General features: G+C 42.8%; 1 protein-coding gene across 1 annotated transcript in view; it reads right to left on the reverse strand.

Annotated features, from left to right (window-relative positions):
* The window catches only part of CRB1 (crumbs cell polarity complex component 1), an 829,565-nt gene that overhangs the window by 580,575 nt on the left and 227,203 nt on the right, over positions 1-21,787 (reverse strand). The window contains exon 2 of the mRNA XM_069232126.1: positions 6,166-6,744. Within this exon, the coding sequence (XP_069088227.1) occupies positions 6,166-6,744 (579 nt within the window). The remainder of the gene's footprint in view (positions 1-6,165; positions 6,745-21,787) is intronic.

Raw genomic sequence — 21,787 nt, forward strand, 5'->3', positions numbered from 1 at the left:
CGATTTATGTATTGTACCGCCGATATATTGTCCATCCGTAGTAGCACTACACATGAGACCCTGTCCCTCGTCAGAGACCTGATCGCAAACGATCCCGCAAGGAGCTCCAGACAATTGATATGCATGGTCAGTTCTTGCGGGGTCCAGCGTCCCCCAAACGAGATGTCCCCGCATCGAGCTCCCCATCCCTGGCGACTGGCGTCCGACTCTATTACCAGGTCTGGGGCGGCCCCGAAAATGGCTCTGCCATTCCATGCCTCCATGTGATCCAGCCACCAACGTAGTTCCGTGCTTGCCTCCTGAGACAGGGAGATGAGCTCGGAATACGTTACCCCTCGACGAAGGTGAAAGGCCTTCAGGCGCTGTAGGGCCCGGTAATGCAGGGGACCTGGAAAAATGGCCTGAATTGAGGAAGAAAGCAGACCGACCACTCTGGCTAATTGCCGTAGCGAGATGCTGTCGCGACGAAGGACTTTCCTGATTTCCTTTTTTATTTTGGATATCTTGGTCGTCGGAAGACTGAGGGACGCTGACCGAGAATCTATGCGGAAACCGAGGAAGATTAATGACTGGGTCGGAGAGAGCTCCGATTTTTGCTGATTGATGACGAAACCCAGATCCTGGAACAGAGCAATAGTTGTGTTCAGATTGAATAACAGTTGAGACCTGGATTGGTCCATTAAAAGGATGTCGTCCAGGTAAATGATGAGACGTATGCCTTGTGATCTCAGGGTTTCCACAACCGGTTTGAGGAGTTTGGTAAAGCACCACGGTGCTGAGGATAGCCCGAAAGGGAGAGTGGTGAATTCGAAGACCTGATCGTTCCAGAAAAATTGCAGGAACCTGCGATGAGGGGAAAATATAGGGACTGTGAGGTATGCGTCCTTGAGGTCTAGACGCACCATCCAGTCCCCTTGCAGGAGGAGGTCTCGGAGCATATGAATACCCTCCATTTTGAAATGTCTGTAAATGACCCAATCGTTGAAGGCCCGAAGATTGATAACAGGCCGAAACCCTTTGTCTTTCTTTTCTACCAAGAAGATGTTGCTTACGAAACCTGTGGGGTGAAGGGACGCTAAGGATATGGCGCCCTTGTGCAGAAGATCTTGAACTTCGAAGTCTATAAGCCTGGAGTTTTCTGCTGAGAACACTATCGGTGTTGGCAGAGAATCCTGACACGGGGAACCCCAGAATTCTATCTGGAACCCTGATACTGTCTGTAGAATCCATGCATCTGATGTAATGCGCCTCCAATTGTTCTTGAAAAAACGCAATCTCCCTCCGAAATCGCGAGGGGAAAAAAGGATAATCCTTACCAGAGGGACCTCCTGGGGCATTGGCTGCTCCACGTGCGATCCTAGAGGATCTGCCTCTCCCTCTTCCCCTGTTGGGGAAGAAAGTTCCCTGTCTGCCGTCACGCCAGCCGTTGTTTCGGGAGGCACCGGGGTCTTGTTGGTAAGGACGGCCGGAAGAGCGACCCCTGCCTCGCCCGGCCCCGCCAAAAACCTTCTTCGGAAAAATCTTTTTTATGGATGATTGGGCCTTATCGAGAGCCGAAAACGTAGCCACGAATTTGCCCAACTCCTTAACAAAAGGGTCACCGAATAAATTGCCCTGGGCAACAGCCCCTGCCTCCGAGTGAGAAAGTTCCCCTAATTTGGGGTCTATCTTGATTAATAAAGACCTGCGTCTTTCTGCCGAAATGGCACAGTTCGCATTGCCCAGAAGACAGACTGCTCTCTGGGCCCACCCTGCGATAATGTCTGTTTGAAGGGGAGTGTTTGATTGCTTGGCGCGTTCCGCCAATTGCATAATCTGAGTGAGGGGGCCCAGTATATCAAGAAGTTTATCCTGGCATGCCCTCCAGGAGCGGTCGATTCCCTTCTTGGGATCTTTAGTGTACTTGGCAAAAAATGTACACATTTTCGGGTCTATTTCCGGAGTAAACGCAACCTTATCGGAAAGAAAAGGGCGTGGGCATTCCGCCCGTAAACGGGCACGCACTTCCTTGTCCAAAGGTTGCCTAATCTTGCTGGCCACATAGTCGGCCACCCTGTGGTCAGGATGCCACTCTGATGAACGCGGATGATAGATACCCTCCGGTTCAAACATATCAGAGTCCGAATCCCCCAGCTCCGAAGGATCTGGTAGCGAAGCGCCAGGACGCCAAGGACGGCCTGAGTCATCATCCTCAGAGGACCCGTCGTCTGAACCTTCTAAGATGCCTCTAGGTGACCCGCTATCAGGGTTCCATAGGTGGTGACTGAAATCACCCATTGCTCCGGGCAAACGGCCCTCCCGGGAGGGTAAACGCTTATGCGCGCGCGCACTCTTGGAGTGAGATAGAAATTCACTATCCTCCAGGTGCCCCGCGTCGCGCTTGCGCTGTTTCTTGGGAGCCGGAAGGGTAGAGGTAGTACCTTCCACTCCCGTCATACCAAACATGCCCGTCCCCTTGGAGACTTGTTCCGTCAGTTTAGCGACGGTGTCCCTAAGGGGGGCCAACGCATGTGAAATTGCCTGTGAAAACAAAGCGTCCATCCCAGGGGGAAGGTCACTGTGCGAGGGACCCTCCCCTGGGGACATGTTGGTGAAAGGTTCATGTTCCTGAGAGGAGTGCATACTGAGGTTCAGACGAAAACAAAATAATGACAGAGAAAACACCCTATAGATTTTATAAAGGGTAATTCCCTACCCCCTCTGTCGTATTATAAATTATTTTCACAAGAAAAAACAAAATTACTTCCCTTCGGGGTAATATCCTACCAATGAGGTGTCACAGGGCAGGGAAAACCAAGCAATTACAACTTTGTTACAAACAACTGTGAATAAAATTGGAAAAACCTTTGTAATTTCGAGCGTCGAGTTTAAAACACTCGAATCCCGAAAAAACGCTGCAAAAATACACCTCTGGCGCCCACTAGTGGGCCCGACGTGTATTTATAAATAATAATAGAAACGAAGGAAAACAACGTGTGAAGCCCTGAAAGCAAATAGGCTAGCAAACAAACATTAACTTCAAACAAAACTCTACTCGGAGGCAGAAAAAACGGCACTTATCTGACTTCGTAGCAGTGAAGAAAGAGGACGGTTGACGCACCTGGGAATATTTATATGGACGTGATTGGAGGGTCCTCATTGGATGCTGGTTACCATGGCGGCGGCTTCATGGAACTTGTAGTTTTTCTGTTCATATTGTGTTTAACTTTGAACTTGCTAATTAATAAAAAGTGAAGAAAGATCTGCATAATCCTCGCCTCCGGTCCTGATATAGAATAGGTAGCAATCAATCAGTAACGAGCATGATGCATGCTAGACCTCTATGGGGGAAAGTGAAGTGTGTACTGATTGACTGATTTCTCCGAGGGACATTGAAGTCTGTGTTGATTGGATGATTCTGTGTGGAGGAGTGAATGAATGTATATTAATAGGCTAATGGCTATGGAGAGGTTGGAAAGTTAATTTTGATAGGCCACTGTCTAGGTCAGAAGCTATCTGTTTGTAGGACGTATTTCCCATCTGAAATCTAAAAAAACAATTTCATATTATTTAGACCATAGTTTAGTCAAGTTAACATGTAATTCAAGCAATTAATATCGATAATTTGGTTAAAGGACTAAGTATTACTTACACACACACACACACACGATAAATAAAGGTGGTGAAAGTGATATTTGTCAGGTATGGTAATAAGATGAAATACATTTACTAGTTATCTTTTAGTGAATTAGCAATACTTTGTGTCCCATTCATGCATTGCTTACGACCACACATTAAAATCCCTCAATAACTGATAAATGACATCAATGATTACATCACTGATTACACCTCAAATCACATCATTGATGATGTCACTAATTATGTCATCCAGTAGTTCTTGAGCACCAAAAGTGTTTGTTCCCTATTCATCTCATTGGGATGATCCTTATAAAGTCTTCCTGTGCCACACAATTTTAAATCAAGATGTTGACAGGTATGCATTAGCAATTGATAAGGCACCTTCAGCCAGGCCAACCTTCCATATTTTGGTAAATTATGAGTTAAAATAACCCCAAGTGAGTCACCCTTACATTCTACATTATTCAGTAATGTCCAATACCTCAAAAACCTTGGTAAACTTCTGGAACTAAACATCCACATCATATAGGTATCCACTTTACACAAATGTGGTCTATAACACTGAATAACAACTATGCAACATGAACACGTTCCCAGTTCTCTGCCGGTGGAAACTTTTTTGTCAACAGAAAGATGTGGCTTTTCTGACACAGTTTTTGCAATGAGCTTTGGCTTTAAGCCAAAATCTATTTGAAACATGCCTCTGGAACTCATGTCAGGAGTGCTCAGCCTTTGGCTAGTTTAATAAGGAGTACTGTTTGCACCAGAAACTTTATGGGTTGGTAAACCGTGAATATGTAACTTTCACTATGCACCACCACATTTGGCTCTAAGGCTTATGCTATAACCATTCTATGCACTCATGCATCTATACACAGTAATTTTATACTGTACATGACCATAGGCCCTGTAAAGCCAACTTTACTTTTCGAAATGACATAGGAGCTTATGGAGTAAAGTGAATAGTAGTATCATGGATGACATTAGAGATGCCATCAACACTGTAATTTGAAATGTTGTTAGTTATGTCATCATTGTCATTTAACAGGTGATGAGAGATGTAATATACAAAATCATAAGCAGTGCATGATGAAAGAGCATGTTGTAGTTAGTTTATTAAATTATAACTGGCAAATTTCAGTGGCTTTCCCATTTTGAAATGTTAGCTATCTCATCTCATTTCAACACCTAAGTATAACATCATTTTAGCCTTTGTTTTCTTTCAGTGAATTTCTTTGTTTTCTTGATCATAATTTAACTTAAGGCTATGTCCAATACCCACGTATGGCCAACCCCTGCTATGCATGGCCTTTGGCCATGGATACCATGCAAATTGATGCAGTACTTCGCCTCTGGCCAGGCCCTGCATCCAAATCTCCATGGGCATTCATCCCCACTCCAGTCACAGGCTGAACAGCCCCTGCTGCACACCATCATTGGCCGTGCACAGTGGGGTCTAGCCATAAAGACTCCCAGTTGGGTGTGGCCAACTTCAGCTGTGCATGGCCTTTGACTGTGCACAGCAGGGTCTGAATACAGAGCCTGGTCTGCAACCAGGCCTGTGCCCAACCCACTCTGGGGTGTTTTTTTCTTTCTTTAATTTTTCTTCGGTACTGGGAGTATCGCATTAATACTGCAGTATCTCGTGGGAGGCTCACTGGACCCTGCTGTAGTATCACAGAATCAGTGACAAAATCTATAATATTTCTTTAATTAAATATTTGGGCGGTCCCCATAGGCCCCCCAACATGGGACAGGGGGTCAGGTTGTGCTTACTCAGCCCCCTTAGATGGCCTTTTTATCTTTTTCCAGGACTCAGTGACAAATTCTCCTGGGCTAAGAAATGACGGTTGCAATATTTTGCCCTGATATTGTGACAAGCCTATCAGCACGCTCCAGTGCCACAGTACCTACTCCGGATCCACAGTACCAACTTGCCTGACTGGAGAATAAACACCATCAGCAATCAGGTTTGAATGTTTTTATTTTTATTTCGTAACCGCAGAAGTACTGTGGCAACAGCACCACAATACCGCCATTACTTAATGGTCTCGGTATCTCTAACTTTCCCTGAGTGGTAACCCCTTCTTGCCCATCCTCAGGCCTCTTTCAATGATAATTTCTCAAAAACAGTTGAACAGAATTCACACAAACTCAGGGCAAGCATGCTCTAGAAATAAAATTCTCATTTGTACCAGATTTAGTGTAATTCTGTTTATCCATATTTTTCTGTATCTGAGAGCAAACGTTCCTTCTATGGGAATTAAAACTAGAAATCACACCTTTCGGACCATATTACCTTGTCCTAGCCATGATACGGTTGAATTTCGAAAGGTTTGTGCAGATTTGTCAAACAACACTAAAGTCACTAAGTAAATAATAAATGCCCTTCCTTTGGAAAGTCTGACTTTACCATAATTACGCTGTCCGAATCGCACTGATACTTTCTATTACAAACAAAAAATGGACAAATTAAAGCAGAATAATATTTGTGAAAATACAATTTTCAAGGTTTATCAGAGTCAAAAGATGCTCTCTTATCCTTACCAGTGTACTCCTGCTGGCAAATGCAGACGTAGCTCCCTATTTTGTTGAGGCACGTAGCCCCATTCTGACAGGGCTCGGAAACACATTCATTCACTTCAATGTCACAGTGTTTTCCTTGAAATCCAGGGACACAGAAACAGGAGTACCCGTCAATGCGGTCCAGGCACACCGCGCCATTGTGACAAGGACTGGACTGGCACTCGTTGATGTTGATTTCGCAGCGGGCCCCTGTGTACCCAGCAGCACATTCGCAGATGGGGCCGGCAGGGCCAACCACGCATTGACTTCCACCCCAACAGTGGTTAATGTCGCAGAGCCTGACAGCTCCTTGACAAGCACTGCCGGTGTACCCGGGACCACATCGGCAGGTGTAGCTTAGATTTCCTGCAGTGCTAAAACAGGTAGTGTTCTGTGGGCAGGGATCAGAGGAGCAGGGATTACTGTCACACTTTATTGCCAAAGCACCATCTGATGTTCTTCCACAGTGACAGATTCCATCTTCTGAGCCTTCCTCACAAATAGCATTCTTTTGACAGGAGTCGCCGAGGCACCTGGAGTCATTTCTCACGCACAGTGATCCTACAAGGAGAAAAAAACAATGATCATTAAGGAGCTGTAGAAATGCCTAACAAGCATTTTTACAACAAGTTAGACCTAGGAGCTTATATTTAAAAAAAAACAATAAACAGATATGTGTAACTGAGATGTATTATAAATGTGATGCAAGTAAGCCAAGAGTAGGGAGTGCGCACAGTTTGTATGATGCGAGCGTCTTGTATAGATCAGATTATTGGCCTGTCGTTCGAGTTTTACTAAATCTAAGCCCTGGTGTGTTTTTTCCATGCAAACAGGCAATATATCCTCACGAGGAGAGCGCTTGTTGGCACTGAAAAAGGACGTGCTGCTGACTTGTGCATTAATTATAAAACTGTTTTCCTTAAGACTCAGGAAGTTGATGGGTGTCAGTGATCTCTTTTTATTCGTCAAAACGTCAGAGGGTCACACAAATCCAGATTTTCTTGTTGAGAATGCATTTCCTGACAAAGGTCAGGGCAAAAATTCACAACAAAAGGTCAGCTTTACGCACACATCAGAATAGGCCAATCAATACTATAAAAGTATGCAAATACATGTCACAAGTACAAATCAAAATAGTTTTATGTTCTTAGACTCTCATAATACATAGCAGTACTGAGCAAATATTCACATGTGACTGGATTTATTTAAAAGATTATAAAAACTAGCAAACATACACACATGATTATTAACTGAGGGAGCGCTCTGTTGATGAATGTGGACTTCCAGCTCCTGGGCAATACTAGTACTACTGCTTCTACTACTACTAGTACAACAAGAAGCAGCAAGGGAGTGCCATTGTAAGTAGTTGTCTAGATCAAATTAATTTAAGGAGTTGGAGAATCTATTTGAGTATTTCATTGTGATAGTTTCTGGTAAAACTAGTGTATGGTTTTAGACAATCTACCCCCCCACCCCATGCTACTTGGTCTACCTTTGCATCCATCGGCCTAGACTCAGTCTCTGTGTTAACCTCAAGGACCTGTACAAGCATTAGCAAAGCCAACTGGCTTGATGTTGACATGTGAGAGCTCAAAAAGCAATAAAAATGTCTACTGCAGTGCACAGCAAATAAAATTGGATTACTTTGTATAAGTGCATGGTTGAGATAAACAATGGAGGGCCTGATGTAAGAAAAGTGGTGCTGGACCCAATGCAGTGCCACTTTTCTTGCGCCCCTTAGTGCCCACCTACCACCACCATATGTGCGCTGTATTTAATATAAGGTGCACCATGGGGTAAGTTAGGGAACTAGCATCAAAATTGTGGAGCTAGTTTGGCGCTTTGCAGGATTAGTGCCAAAAATGTTGACGCTAATCCTGCAAAGCACATTGAGGCCCATTTAAAACAATGGTGTTCCTCCTTTTAACGCCTGCTCTGTGCAGACGTTAAAAATGCCACTAAAAATGGCGCAAAGAAATATTTTAGATTTCATTGCACCATTTTTTTGGCCTCCCTTGCCCAGGCATAATGTGGCGCAAGGGGTTACAAAGTGGTGCAATGCAGGCATTATGCCACTTTGTAAATATGACACAGTGAATTTGGCCTCATTGGGCCACATTTGTGTAAACAAAATGATGCTAATGTGGAGCAAGGAGGCGCTAGGCCCTCTTAAATCTGGACCTAGATGTGTGATGATACTGTTTACTTTTTGGTAGTAAAGTAGTCCCTCATCTTTTTCAAAGGAAGCAGTCGGATACACCCAAACAGCCAATAAAAATGTGAAACTAATACTTCTGTAGTTAAATCAAAGATATGATTGACAATGTCTTGGCTTAATAGCGGTAAGTTCCTGGGAGAAAGAAGCTACTGGCTGAATAAGCTGAACTAATTACATGTCAAACCTAAAAACTTGAATGAGATGCAGAAGAGGAGCACATACAAGAATTTGACAAACTCCCACACATGTTCACTTCGATCATCAAACCAGGGATGTGCCAATACAGCATACCACCATGCACTCCAGAGTGCACATTACACACTATGTGATGTACCACAACCAATGGTATAAGGCACCAGCTCAACTAGGCCAGGGCACTCCTGCTTACAGAACAGTGCACCACCACCCTCATCACATTCAACTACAAACTTAGGCACATTGCACCACCACCCTCAGAACAGTGCACCAAACCCTTAGCAAAGTGCACTAAAACGCACTGTATAGTGTATCCCCACCAATGTCATTTTGGACCATCACGCACAGTCCAATGCCCTACCACCAGAGAAACAGTGCACAATCACCCTGAGCACACAGTGCACAATTACCCTGAGCACAGTGAACTCCAACCATCGGTACTTTCCGCCATCACCCTCAGAACAGTTAAGAACAATCTGGGCACAGTGCACCACACACCCAAGCCACTGTGCACCATTTAACACAACAAACACGTTCTTCCATATTGCCTAGTTGTCCCCCATTTTGAAGCAATGGTAGGTTAAAACATTTGAAAAGCACAATTACTCTTTTCTTGATGCTATGCCCTTCAAATTACCCTCAGTTCATGTCCACTTTTTTCTTTTGCAGAAATCTAAAGCATACTGTGGACTTTTTCTTAGTAATTGAATGTGTATGTTTTTGTTGAAAAATGACCAATCATTACTAACTTTGATAGATAACTCTACCATATCAATGTAGACTTTACCAACTACTCACCCATGAAAGGACACTAACATGATGACAGTCATAATGAGTATCATTTGTAATGTGGTCAGAACTGTTTGACATCCTGGCATGGGAGGGGAGTTTTGCTGTATCAGGTAGTATTGTGATATACAGTCTATTCACAAGCATGCAGGTGCTGACCCATACCAACATTTTACACCAGTGCCAGTGCCTTGAAATGAATCCACTTCTCAACTGGAAGCCAATTCTTGTCATGAAAAATAAGTAACATATGTTCTGTCCTCACAATGCTGACTACTGATTAGTGTGGAATTTTGAAGTGCCTGTTATTTCCTCACATTTGAATTTGAGGTCAGTAAATATTATCTCCCTGTATGTGAAAAAGTGTTGTGGTGCATCTGGAGAGGAGAGAAGTCTCAGCAGACAAGCCAGGACCTGAAAAGACAAAGCATCTGAATGAGTTGCACACCTTGACAAACTCTGGTAGTGCATTGGTGGTGGTGGTGGTGGTGCTTGTAGAGGCAGAGCAAGGGCTGATTTGCTTCTGTGGCTTGCCCATTGGACTGGCACGGGTAGCTCTAGGTCGGAGCCTATATTCAGTCATGATTTCACAGATCACTTGACTCTTTAGAAGAACAAAGATGAAAAATAAGTCCAGTGCATCTCAGGAAGAAAAGTGGCCATCAAATAGACAAAGACAGGCTGGAAAGCCAATAATCTCACAACTAGTATGGACTTATAAGATCGCTTTGCAGGCAGCATGCTGTGTAGAGAGTTCTAGGATTGGTTGGCCTACGTATCTACCAATTCAAAGTCACCACACATTTTGTGGCCACAGTCGATGGTGGTGACTGAAGGATGTAGTGAGACATATGATTGCCTATCTAGAAGCAGCATCAAAATGACAGACAAATGTCATTGGTATGGCATCGGGTATGGACAATGGACAAGCCTGTTGTTTTTCATCATGTGATTTGGACTGGCGTGCCATAGAAAGTGGAACAGCACTGAAATTGTGGACGATTTCTGATTGTCAGATGAATAACAGACAATGGACATTAGGCTCAAGTTACAAATAGTTTGTGTAATTAGTGGACATGTGGGCAACCCCCCTCAGGAAGCCATTCAAGAGAGCTACAATGGTTGCCAGAATGTAACTCCAAAATTGGACCCGATATTTTGAGTATAATGCAATATATAGAAGTCTTTCACTTCCCCTTTACTAATTTGAGGTTTTTATAAAGTATTTTCTGGCCGTAAAATGGCAACAGGGTCTTAGCTAAATTCTACCTTCCTATTTAATGCAGCAGAAATATTTCAGACCCAGGTGCAAGGGCATTTTACAGGGAAGGAATGTGGCACAGACATTCCAATGTGTATAAGCAGCATCTTTACATCAACATCCAAGCCAGAAGCCATCGCCCTCCATCTGATAACAGAAAGCTGCAGCTCATGTAATACCAAGGTTCATAGAAAGGTTAAAATACATTGAACAGCATGTGAACAGTGTGCATCAAGAGTTTCACACCCATCCAGCCATCCATCCATCCATCATGAACCTCCCAAGATCCATCCATCCAACCACATACATACATCTACCCAAATCCATCCATTCATACAAGCATGCATCCATCCTTCTGTGTATCCATCCCTCCATTCAAGACCTATGAATTTATATAAATCCATTCATCCATTGTTCATCCATCCAAGCACCCATGGTCCATTTATTCTTCAAGCTATCCATCCATGCACCCAGCAACATCATACATCCACCCACCAAGAGATCTATTCATCCACCTAGATTTATCAAAGCACCCACCTGTCCTTACTTATATATCCATCCATGCACCCACTAAGATCCATCCATTCATCTGCCCATCCTTCTATCCACCCATCCATCCATACTTATATATCCATCCATGCACCCACTACGATCCATCGATCTATCTACCGATCCTTCTATCCACCCACCTAGATCCATCTTTTCACAGTTTAATCCATTCAAGCACCTATGGTTCATCAATCCATCTATCCACCGACCGCGCAACCTCCATCCATCCACCCTGATTATCCATTATCCAAGCATCCATCCATCTATTATCACAACTAGCCATTCTTGCGCCCACCAAGATCTATTCATCCATCGATCCATCCACCCACATAGAACATTCCATCTACCCATATTCATTCACCCATCCACCCAAGCACCTATCCCATCATCCATCCATTAACACACCCATCCGTCCATCTGTTCGTTCATCCATACTGGCACGCATGTCCATAAATTTATCTAGCTAGCAATCCATTCATCTATCTACCCATGCTTTAATCAAGATCCACTCATCCTCCCAAGTAATACAACCAACTATTAAGCCATCCTCACATTTATACCCTCTACAGCATACCCATACTATTCATCCACTCATCTTTCTAGCCACTTAGTCATCCATCTATGCCTCTGATCCACCTATCCATCAATCCCAACACCTACGCTCTTCAAACAATAACAAAGGAAACACCAAAACGCCCAAGATAAATGAAAACCTGCAATGTAAGTAAAAATCTTAGTGCCAAGTTATATCAGCGGAAAACAGTAAAAATGTCAAATAAATATTAAAGCCGTAATAAATAGAAGCCAGACAAAAAAAACAACGCAAACAGGCTAGAGCTTTTCAAACGTTGTAAGTTATTGTGTGTTGTTCAATTTAGTGCTCAATAGCCTTTGGCCCTGTGCTCAATCCAAGTTCTGATATCTCTATCACGGAGCTGCCAGCTGAATAGCAGGACAGAAATCTGCAAAAAGTGACAGTGGCGAAATTACGGACAAAAACTGTCCGTTAGCAGCTTAGTCAATGGACAACGGACTTCAGACTGGAATTACGGACTGTCTGTGTAAATAACGTGAATTACCTTCAGGGAAATTCGTGGATGCAGCGCTTTCGACGCTTGTAGCGGAGATCTTCGGATTCGTATGGGACCGACGCCTGCCAAGAATGTCTTTGTGAATTCTTGACAGCCATAACTGAGGCAAATCGAGTCGTAGGCTTCTGTGAAGGCTGAATTTAACTTTGTGAACAGGCCTAAGTAATTGAAGTATTAGTGAAAAATACTAAATTCATAAAGGATTTCAGCAAGGTACTGTGCAGCACAAGTCCTACAGATCCATTATACAGTATTCCATGCTCTCACATTTAATTGCAGCAGCCGTGAGTTTCAGAAGATAGCTTTATGCACCGGCACGTTTTTATTTATAAATTAAGCACTGATTATGTGTCTGTCTATTCGTCACTGGTGCTTGAATAACTATGCTATACCCGGACTCCCTGCTGAAATTAAAAGGGGTAAACATGGACATTGGTATAAGGGACACAGGATATTGTCACCCGTACACCGAAAGACAGCTTTTAACGAAGGCTATGGAAATCCGCATCAAAAGCGTCTAACTACACCAAAAGGATCTTTGATATTTCCTCCCCTTTCATTAGCCTTCCTTCAGCCGTGCCAAGCCATATTACTCTACACCATGGATACTCAAAGTACGGCCCGCAGGCCTCATGCAGCCCCTCTGACCTTTACATGCGGCCCCTTGGGCAACAGGAGCACTGGGCAGCTGTTTGCTCAACTTCGCAATAACAATAAAAATATTAAATACACACGCAATAATTTATTTCAAACTTAATTGGTGTTAAAGAAAGGAAGTAACTAGGGATTTAGTTAACATGCAGAACCTTTTTGCCTAAGTAAAAAATATTTTATCAGTGCATCGAGATGTATTCCTTTAAAAGTGATAGTTTTCAAACATACAATTGGAAACATAAATTTTGAAACATTAATTATTTCCCTTACCCTGGGAACACCATTAATAGTAAGTTAAAGAGGCAAGTCACTTGGTATGTGCACTTTATGGGTGGCCTGGGTTCCTATCATACATTAACAACATTATAGTTTATTAAATCAAACATAGAAGCAGGTTTTGTGCAGCGCACACCATAAATCATGTATTTCGAGGTCATCTTAAATGTGATAATCCAAAAAAAGGAGGGAAAGTGAGACTAAACAATTGCCAAGGATCACACAATTTGGAAAAGTGGGTAAGCCGGGATTCATTTCAGGTTTTCTGGTTTCCCATTGTTTATTTCAGCCACTAGATGTATATCATTTGCCTCTCCTACACCTACCTTGCTACTAATCCGCCCAGCCACCCCACTTGACCGCCACTGCCCTGGCATCAATGCGGCCCCCAGGCGCGTCACAGACCAAACCTTTTGGCCCCTGGGAAAATGTTTGCGAGTATCCATGCTCTACACTGACTGTACATTTTGTGGCCCAATTCACAGAGGAAAATTCAAATTACACATCCATATTGGGTGTTTTATGAGTGAAGATTTACATTCTATTCACAAGAAGCGAAATTACCTTTGCATATACGTGTATTTACTTATAATATTTTGAGTGAGTAAATCTGCTCTCTTGGATGGGGAGTGGTCTTTGCGGAGTGCGTTTGTCCTCGAAAATTGTTTAACACTATCAGATTTGTGAGTTTGTGGTAGTTCACATATATGTTCTGAGCCCTTGCCACTATGGAAATGGTCAGAGACGTACTTCTCTCAAGGGCAGGCAGAATGGGAATGGGCAGGGAACACCCATCAAATTAGTGGCATGTAGCATAAGGGCTCTTTCCATGAGAACCTATTTCCGTAGAGGATAAATTATCAAGCGCACTTTGGAAAGTATTTCTGAATGTGTAATTGTATGCCACGTGATATGTATGCATGTGTGGCAGCTTGCATCTATGTTCGCTCCTGGAAAGCTGAGACTCAAAGCTTCCGTTCACAATTCAAAACAAATCCTTACATTTGCACCCACGCATAGTAGTAAATATAGTTGTCGATTACAATTTACCTTCACGAATAGTTCTGTGACTTTTAGGCCATGTGTTTGTTAAATATATGCCATTTATGGAAATGTACATCTTCTTGACCCCTGCCTAACTGGATATATATTTATAAACTTCGAGGTTGGGTTTTTCACAATGAAATGTGTGCGTCATGTAAGGTTTATTTAGTTTAATGGCTTTCAGCACAAGTCTTTCATCTACCACAGGTAAAATATAAAGCTTACCAAAAATAGAAGAATACAAAAGACAGCATATTCACATAGTGAGTGTAATTTTAATAGTGCCTAGCACACATATTTAGAGCCAGATTTTTAAACAGAGAATGGGCAGCAACAAATTACAAACTCGGGGAAATATTTGCGCTTGTCTAGTCAGACTCCTCGAGTTTTTCGGACTGCAGTGACTGAGCTGGACCGTCTCCAGTGGGTTTTGTCGAACGTTCTTGCACTCAAAGACAACTCACTTCGCATTTTATCGTACTCCGGCTGCACATGCATCGGAAGGCACTTCCCTCCGAGCTTAAAGCAAATGAATGATCTCTCTTAGTAACATTTTCATATGCATCCCCTACAAATCTCCCATTTTTTTGTTATCTCTTCACCCACTTTCACGGAAAATTGTTTGTCTTTTATGCAACGAAAGTAAGGTATTAATGTAGACGATGAAAATCATCCTCAAAAGAATCTACCTACACAAAGAGGATTTTTGAATTTTCCCTTCCTTTCATTATGTATCCTCTATGCCCATGCTGTGTCTTATTCCTCTAAACTTAACATTTTTCTGTGGCCCAATTCACTAAAGAAAATTGTAATCTACAGCTTTATGTTCACATCTATGTTTGGATGCAAAGCTAAGGATCTTTTGAATTTTCAAAGAATTCCAGGAAAACTCCTAGCTCTGAGAGTGGCAGCTCTGAAAGAGAGCTTTCAGGCACAAGCTGTTACACAAGCATAAATGCTCACGACATACACTTGAACATGGATAAATACTTTCCAAAGTACGATTGCTAACTTTTTTTCTCCTTTTTGGAAATATTTTCCCATTGGAAAAATACTTTCTGCCACAAACCACTAATTTGAGCGTGTTCCCTGTCCTATCCCACCCTGAAGATTGATTTGCCCCTAAGTGCTAGATGTACTAAGAACTAGTCGTAAAGTACTGGTTGTAATTTGTGACCGGTATGTTTGCGTAATTTGGAACTGAATTATGCCAGGTTGGTTCACAAATTACTGAGTCCTACTGGATCTCAATTTGACCTACTGTGAGGATTTGGGTGTACTATATGATATAGCTACAGGGCCTTATCATGCAGTACACTCATAAATACTGTCTTGGGTCCAGTCAGGCTCGTTTACTTAACCTTTAGCTCAACTCTGGGTAGCTATGGCTACAAGCAGTAAGGCTTGGCAAATGAACTATGTGTAAAGCATTTAACAGCACCAAATAATAAAATAAGAGAGTCACACAGCAAGAAAGAGACAACTGCAATTTATAAAAAATGGAGGATATTTTTATGAATCTTTAGAGTTCTTGATCATCAAAATCTACTGGGGGGGATCCAGAGATATGAATTTTTAAAGCATCAAATAACTTGTACATCAACCATAAACAAGCATTGGCCAACAAAAAGTTTGTAAACTTTTGAAAAATTTGGAAGAGTTAGTTAGGTAACTCCGACCTGAGTTGGGCGATCAATTCTGACAGGGTAGATGTTCAGAAGGCCAGTAAGGATACTTTGGACAGTCATGTGACCATCAGACCCTTTTCTATGCCAGTTTCAGCCTTTAGGAGTCAGTCGATTGCCATAGACAAAAATGGAGTGGTCCTGATTCTGGGGCTGCAGCATGTAAAGTTGCTCAAGAATGCTCCTGATGCTGTCAACAGGGGGTAAGTTCTGGGTGAGTCCTTGGTCCACGGGTTAGGTGGGACAACTCTGGCCACTGAACTTGGGGGTCCCACAAAGTCTTCTCTGCAATAGTTGAAGGGCAGCTGCGGCAGACCTTTGGTTCGTTGCGACACATCGGTCAGGCTGCAAATCTTTGGTGGGGGTGAGTGTCCCTCGTGACTGATGAATCTGAGGACAGACAACACCCATGGGTCCAGCAGATACGGATGCAACTTTTGGCAATCTCGGCTAAGATTCTTGAAATGTCCGGCATTAGGCAGCGGCAAAACTTCTTCAGTGGCTACCAAACTGGCGATGTGGGCTCTTCCAGCTTTAATGTCTGTGGTGCTGTTCCATGTGGTCAGCCAGCTGACCCTTAGAGTCACTGCTTTGATCTGGGGCTGGAAATCAAGTTCTCTCTGAGCCAGGAGCCACAGGCGCAATCCAAACTTTTCTAGCGCAAAGTGCAGCATGTGCAATCCTTATGACAGTGCAGCCTCTCTTTGTGCACTTTCAATGCCAGCAGGCTGGCCCTTCCTCAGTCCTTTCTCCAAATCCACAGCGTACAGAAGTCTAGGGTGCCAGGGGTGCCATATTTATCCCAGAAGAGTGCCCCGAAGGGACAATGCAATCACTAGCCAATGGGCTAGTAGGTTACCTCCTCTTGGGTGATGAAGTTCCTGTCTTCTGTACCACCTGGCTATCCACTTTCTTGCCCCTTTCAAAATGGCACGACCCTTCATTGGTCATCAGAGGCTTGGTAGCCCACCTCAGAGTTGTGGCTACCTAAGGGCTAGATGCACACAGGAAAACTGGTTCTGGCATTGGGTTTCCCTCTCTGTCCCGGTCTCCAACTAGTATACAGGAACAAAAGGCAGCCTGCTCGGGAGTATTATCACCATTTGCCCTTCAAAGGCGGCTTCCCCCTTCAAGCTCACCTTTTGAGCTAACACCCTGATTGGCAATCCTAGGGGAGGAGTTCACACCTCACTCTGCAGCAATGGGGCTACTAGCTTTCCTTAGCAAAATGACAGCTTTTAGGGTTTTGCTGCTGAAACATATGAAACTATGTGTCTTGCTTAATAATATAAGCTCCTTGCCATAGGGATTGATAGGCCTTCCTTAGGGGAGACTTACATATACTGTTAAAGGACTTGGGGACTTTGTCATCAATGGCAATGGCAAAGTCGTACTGGCAGTGTGGCACTGTCTTTCCAGTGATGCTCAATGTTATTGCATTTTAATAGAAAGAAAGCTTTGGGCCTGATTTAGATATTGACAGATGGCTTACTCCATCTCCTATATCCTATGGGATTTAGATTTCAGCAGACAGGATTTCTGTCACCGTTATGACAGAATAACCCATCCGCCAATATCTAAATCAGGCCCTTTGTGTGAGGACACATTTCAACTACACCAAGCACATCCTTTGATGGCCTAACAATTGTGATGGTCAATAACTGTGTAATAATTTTTCAGAGCCAATCATGAAAGCAAAAATTATCTTTGATGTTTGAGGAAAGCTTAATCTGATTACTGGGATAGGAGAAAATTCATAGCACTATTTCTCATGTGCGATACTGGAGTCCACAGAGGGAAATGATTGTAGGATGTAAACCAAGCAGACATTTGGGATACAAGCAACAAGTAAAATGGAGAAGCTCAGGAGAACGTTTACATTGTTTTAGAGATGCCTGGGCTGTGATCATTCTGGATCAATGTCCTCTGTGCATCTTAGCCTGAATCTCAATTTCCCTCCAGTCTTGTTTCATGTCTAAACACAGATGAGTCCAGCTCTAATGACAGCAATATCTAAAGGCAGAGGTGGGTGGGGGTTCTAAGAAATCCATCTTTACAATACAGAACGACTGCTGGCACTGACTCATCTGGGTGATCCTTCATTCACTATTAGATTCTAAGCAGCCGCACAGCTCTTGAGACTCTTGTAAGGACATGGATTTTTCTTTTCCAGTCATCTTTAAAGCTGTGTTGGTGGATTTAGATGGTTGCGCTTAATTGAGGGGGTGGGTTTCATAGAAAAATGCCATCCCCTTGTCACGCACACTGCACCGCTCAAGCTACTTGAGAAGGGATTGTTGTGGTGCAGTACAATGTTACTGATTCTTTCGCAGACACACCATAGCTGTGTGTCACATAGCACTTCATGATATACCACCCTCAGGAAGGAACTGATACAGTAAAATAGAGCAGAAGTTGCACTTGTCAGCATCATCTGGGAGGTATCACTGAAAGAATATCAGAAACAAAAATATTGTGTGGACAGAATATAGTAACATAAATATCGAGGACAAAGATATCTAGACGGCAAGTGTCAATGGGGAAGTGTAGATTTACTATTCTTAACTCCACATCTACATACCTTCAATATATTTATATCATCAAGCTGCATGTATGTGACTTTTTGTATAGTCAAATTTTGCTTACCATAACTTTGCACTTGCATACAAGATACATGATTTCATCTTGCAGCATGTTATTATTTTTTTCTTCAAATTGCAATTAACATTATCACATAAAGGGGAGTTGACTGAGAAATCAAGACGGAAAAACAAGCCAAGCACAAACAAAAGACAGCTCATCACACAACTCTCAATACATTCCTCCAAGTGTAGGACTTGGCTATAGGGCAATGCCTAATGGACTTTCTGACAGGTCAGTGTATGGACCAGTTTCTTGGCTGTTTTTGGGTCTGTTTTATAGTGCAGAGGGCATGTTTTTACTGTTGATTTCCCTGATTCTACAAGCAGTGTTTGCGGCAATAAGCACGAAGGAATGCAGTCTCTGCTCGCTTACCAAATACCTATACAGCATGTCTTTGCAAGTTCAAAAAAGCCCGATTTGCAAATGTGGTCGACTTTTTTGGCTATTTGATTCACTTTTATTTTGGTGTCCACGCCTACTTCCCGTCCCAATCTGACCATGAGGACTCTCCTTTAATTTTAATTTTAATTTTAGAACAAGCTCAAACCAGACAAAGCACATACTCGGCTTGAACGCACTTGAATCTACCAGTAAACACTGAAAGAGATCAATTGCTTGGCTATGCCTGCACAGATTACATTTAAATATCTTTACATGGCTCAGAGCTCCTTCATGGTAAGGGTCCTTCTTTTGGCATCTTGAGGACATCAACTGCGCACTGCTTTGGCAAATCAAGTCATGTAAACCCAACCCTTGCTGTTGTTGGTTTTTTGTACCAAGCTCCAACTCTCATGGACCTCTCTATCGGTTACTTTATGTGACATTCACACCCACCCCCTTCCCAGTTTCAGGGAAAAAATGAAAATATATGCAACTGTATACATGTCACCAACATTCAATTCAGCTACCTTGATCATAAACTACAGAATGTTTAAAGAGCAGTTACTTGCATAGGGAGGCGATTGCTGCAGAGAAGCAAACCTGATAACTGCTCTCTAGTGAGTTCAAGAATACATCTTTGGAATTACTATTGATTTCTGTTGAGAGACTCGTTTTTAAAGACCATCACAGAAGACCTACCTTTAAACTACTTTTTGTGATCTTCCTTCAGACAGCATTCTAACAAATACTTTAGCGCAAACGTAAAGTGAGCACCATGCTCACGACTGGATGGCTTTCTTGTCTATTTCTATTTCAATTGCCTGTTCCTGATATAATGACTTTCCTCTTTATTCTTGTGTCTGGCCCACCTTTGGACTGTTTAGTTGTCACTCTTACTTTTGAATGGTGGAGAGCATCAATTTAGAGCCGATACCAGGGAATTTTTTTTGTTCCATTTGTGATTTAGCACTCCATTTGAGTGCATGTCTTGCTCATCTCTCTTTCATCCACTCTCTGAAGCGTGTGCACTTCTGAAGTTGTGGTTTCCATTGCTTCACCTGTCTCTCTATCCACCTCTGTCATCCTCTGTCATCTTTTGTTCCACCTGCCTCAGCCAAATTGCCTCAATATACGTCTCTCCCCAGACGCTGAGCACTGCTGCAGCTTACCCTAAGTTTTTCTTCTGTCACTTGCTACTCTGCACTCTCCCCTATTGGCTTTACCAATGGTTGCAAACTTAGCACCAGCATTAATAATGCCTATAGAAGTGACCAGCCAACCACGATGGCAGTCATATGTGGTAAAGATGTACCACTGGTGTTGTCTTGGAACTATAAAAAATAACGTTCGGCAACTGAAGAATGTTATTTTTGTAGTTTGAAGATGGCTGTCACATTGAATCTATGTGCAACATAGAGGCCACCTTGGACTGTATTATTTTGTATATTGCAGGATGGAACGTTGGGAACGCGTGTTTGTTATTTCTTATGACATGTTTCAACTTAGGACACTCCGCTCAAAGATAACATTTCCTAGTTAGCAAATGGGTTAATGCAGTGCTTTATTTGTGCTTGTTGTTTCCGGGGCTGAGCATCGACACTTGTTTTTGAGGGCCGGCGCTTACTCTTCTGCCTCAAGCATTTGCTGCGAGCAAAAAACACATATGGGGAAGACCGAGGAAGAGAAAAACGAAAAAGCGTCACAAAGGAAGAAAGTAGGAAGCTGTAAGAGTGAGCAAAAGGGGCAGGGAGTGGCTTTAAATGGATTGAAGAGGCCTGAGATGGCTTCAGGATTACGGCGCCTCAGTATTCCCTGTTCACACATTTAATTGCAGCAGCCGCGTGTTTAAAAGAAGGACTTTGGGCACCGGCACCTTTTTATTTACAAATTAAGCACTGGGTAATGTCATATCTGACATCTTCAGCCTTTCGTAGGTTTTTAGCCAACGACTCTTTGTATTCTGGGACATATGATGCGACTGCTCCCATTAAATATGTAGGTTTAAAAGCTCCAGCCTGAACAATTCTGCTGAATGAAAGGCTAATACTACTAGGCACTTCGGTCACATATTTAAGTTGGACACTTGGCAAGTGTAGCTTGTTTGTGCTTTGCCCCTCATTTTCGCCACCTTTTATTTTCCTTTTCTAAATTGTTTACTTTTTGGGTCATTTCTAACTGCTTCTTTACTTTTCAAATATATATTTTTTAAATTGTCACACTGTCCCTATTTTCGACTTTTTCGTATTTGCCTTTTTAAACAATTGTGCTGCTTTTCAGCACACACTGATGGCCACAGAGCGGCCACACACTTCATCCAGAAGCTGCCTTAAGTGTAATGTGTTTTTCCACCTATTGCTGCCGAACACAGAAAGAATGCAATTCTGGTATACCCTCTTCCGTCAAGTGATGCCACTAGTTACTTCAACTCTAGCGGTTACTAGCGGTGTCGTTTCTTTATCACGTATCAATTCTGACATCACAATACACCTGTATTATGGAAATGACGTAGGATGATGATGAAGACAAAAAGGAAGAGAACGAATAAAAATATTTTTTTCAACTTGTTTGATACCATATCCTTACAGTTATGTAGCACATAACAAGAAACATTGCTTTCCACTTCACTTATATTTATTGTGTCATCCTGCGAGGATGAAAGGCCTCGTTGGCCCTTCCAAAACGCAAACCTTCAGACTACAAACTTGCTTCTCCGTATACTATATTCACACACTGTGCTATCCCAATTCCTACCTTTGAAGCTCACAATGTACCACATATGGGTCTAGAAGGTAAAACAAGGTCTCACAACTATGTAGAA

This window comes from Pleurodeles waltl, chromosome 4_2, assembly GCF_031143425.1.
Source record: "Pleurodeles waltl isolate 20211129_DDA chromosome 4_2, aPleWal1.hap1.20221129, whole genome shotgun sequence".
Lineage (NCBI taxonomy): Eukaryota > Metazoa > Chordata > Amphibia > Caudata > Salamandridae > Pleurodeles > Pleurodeles waltl.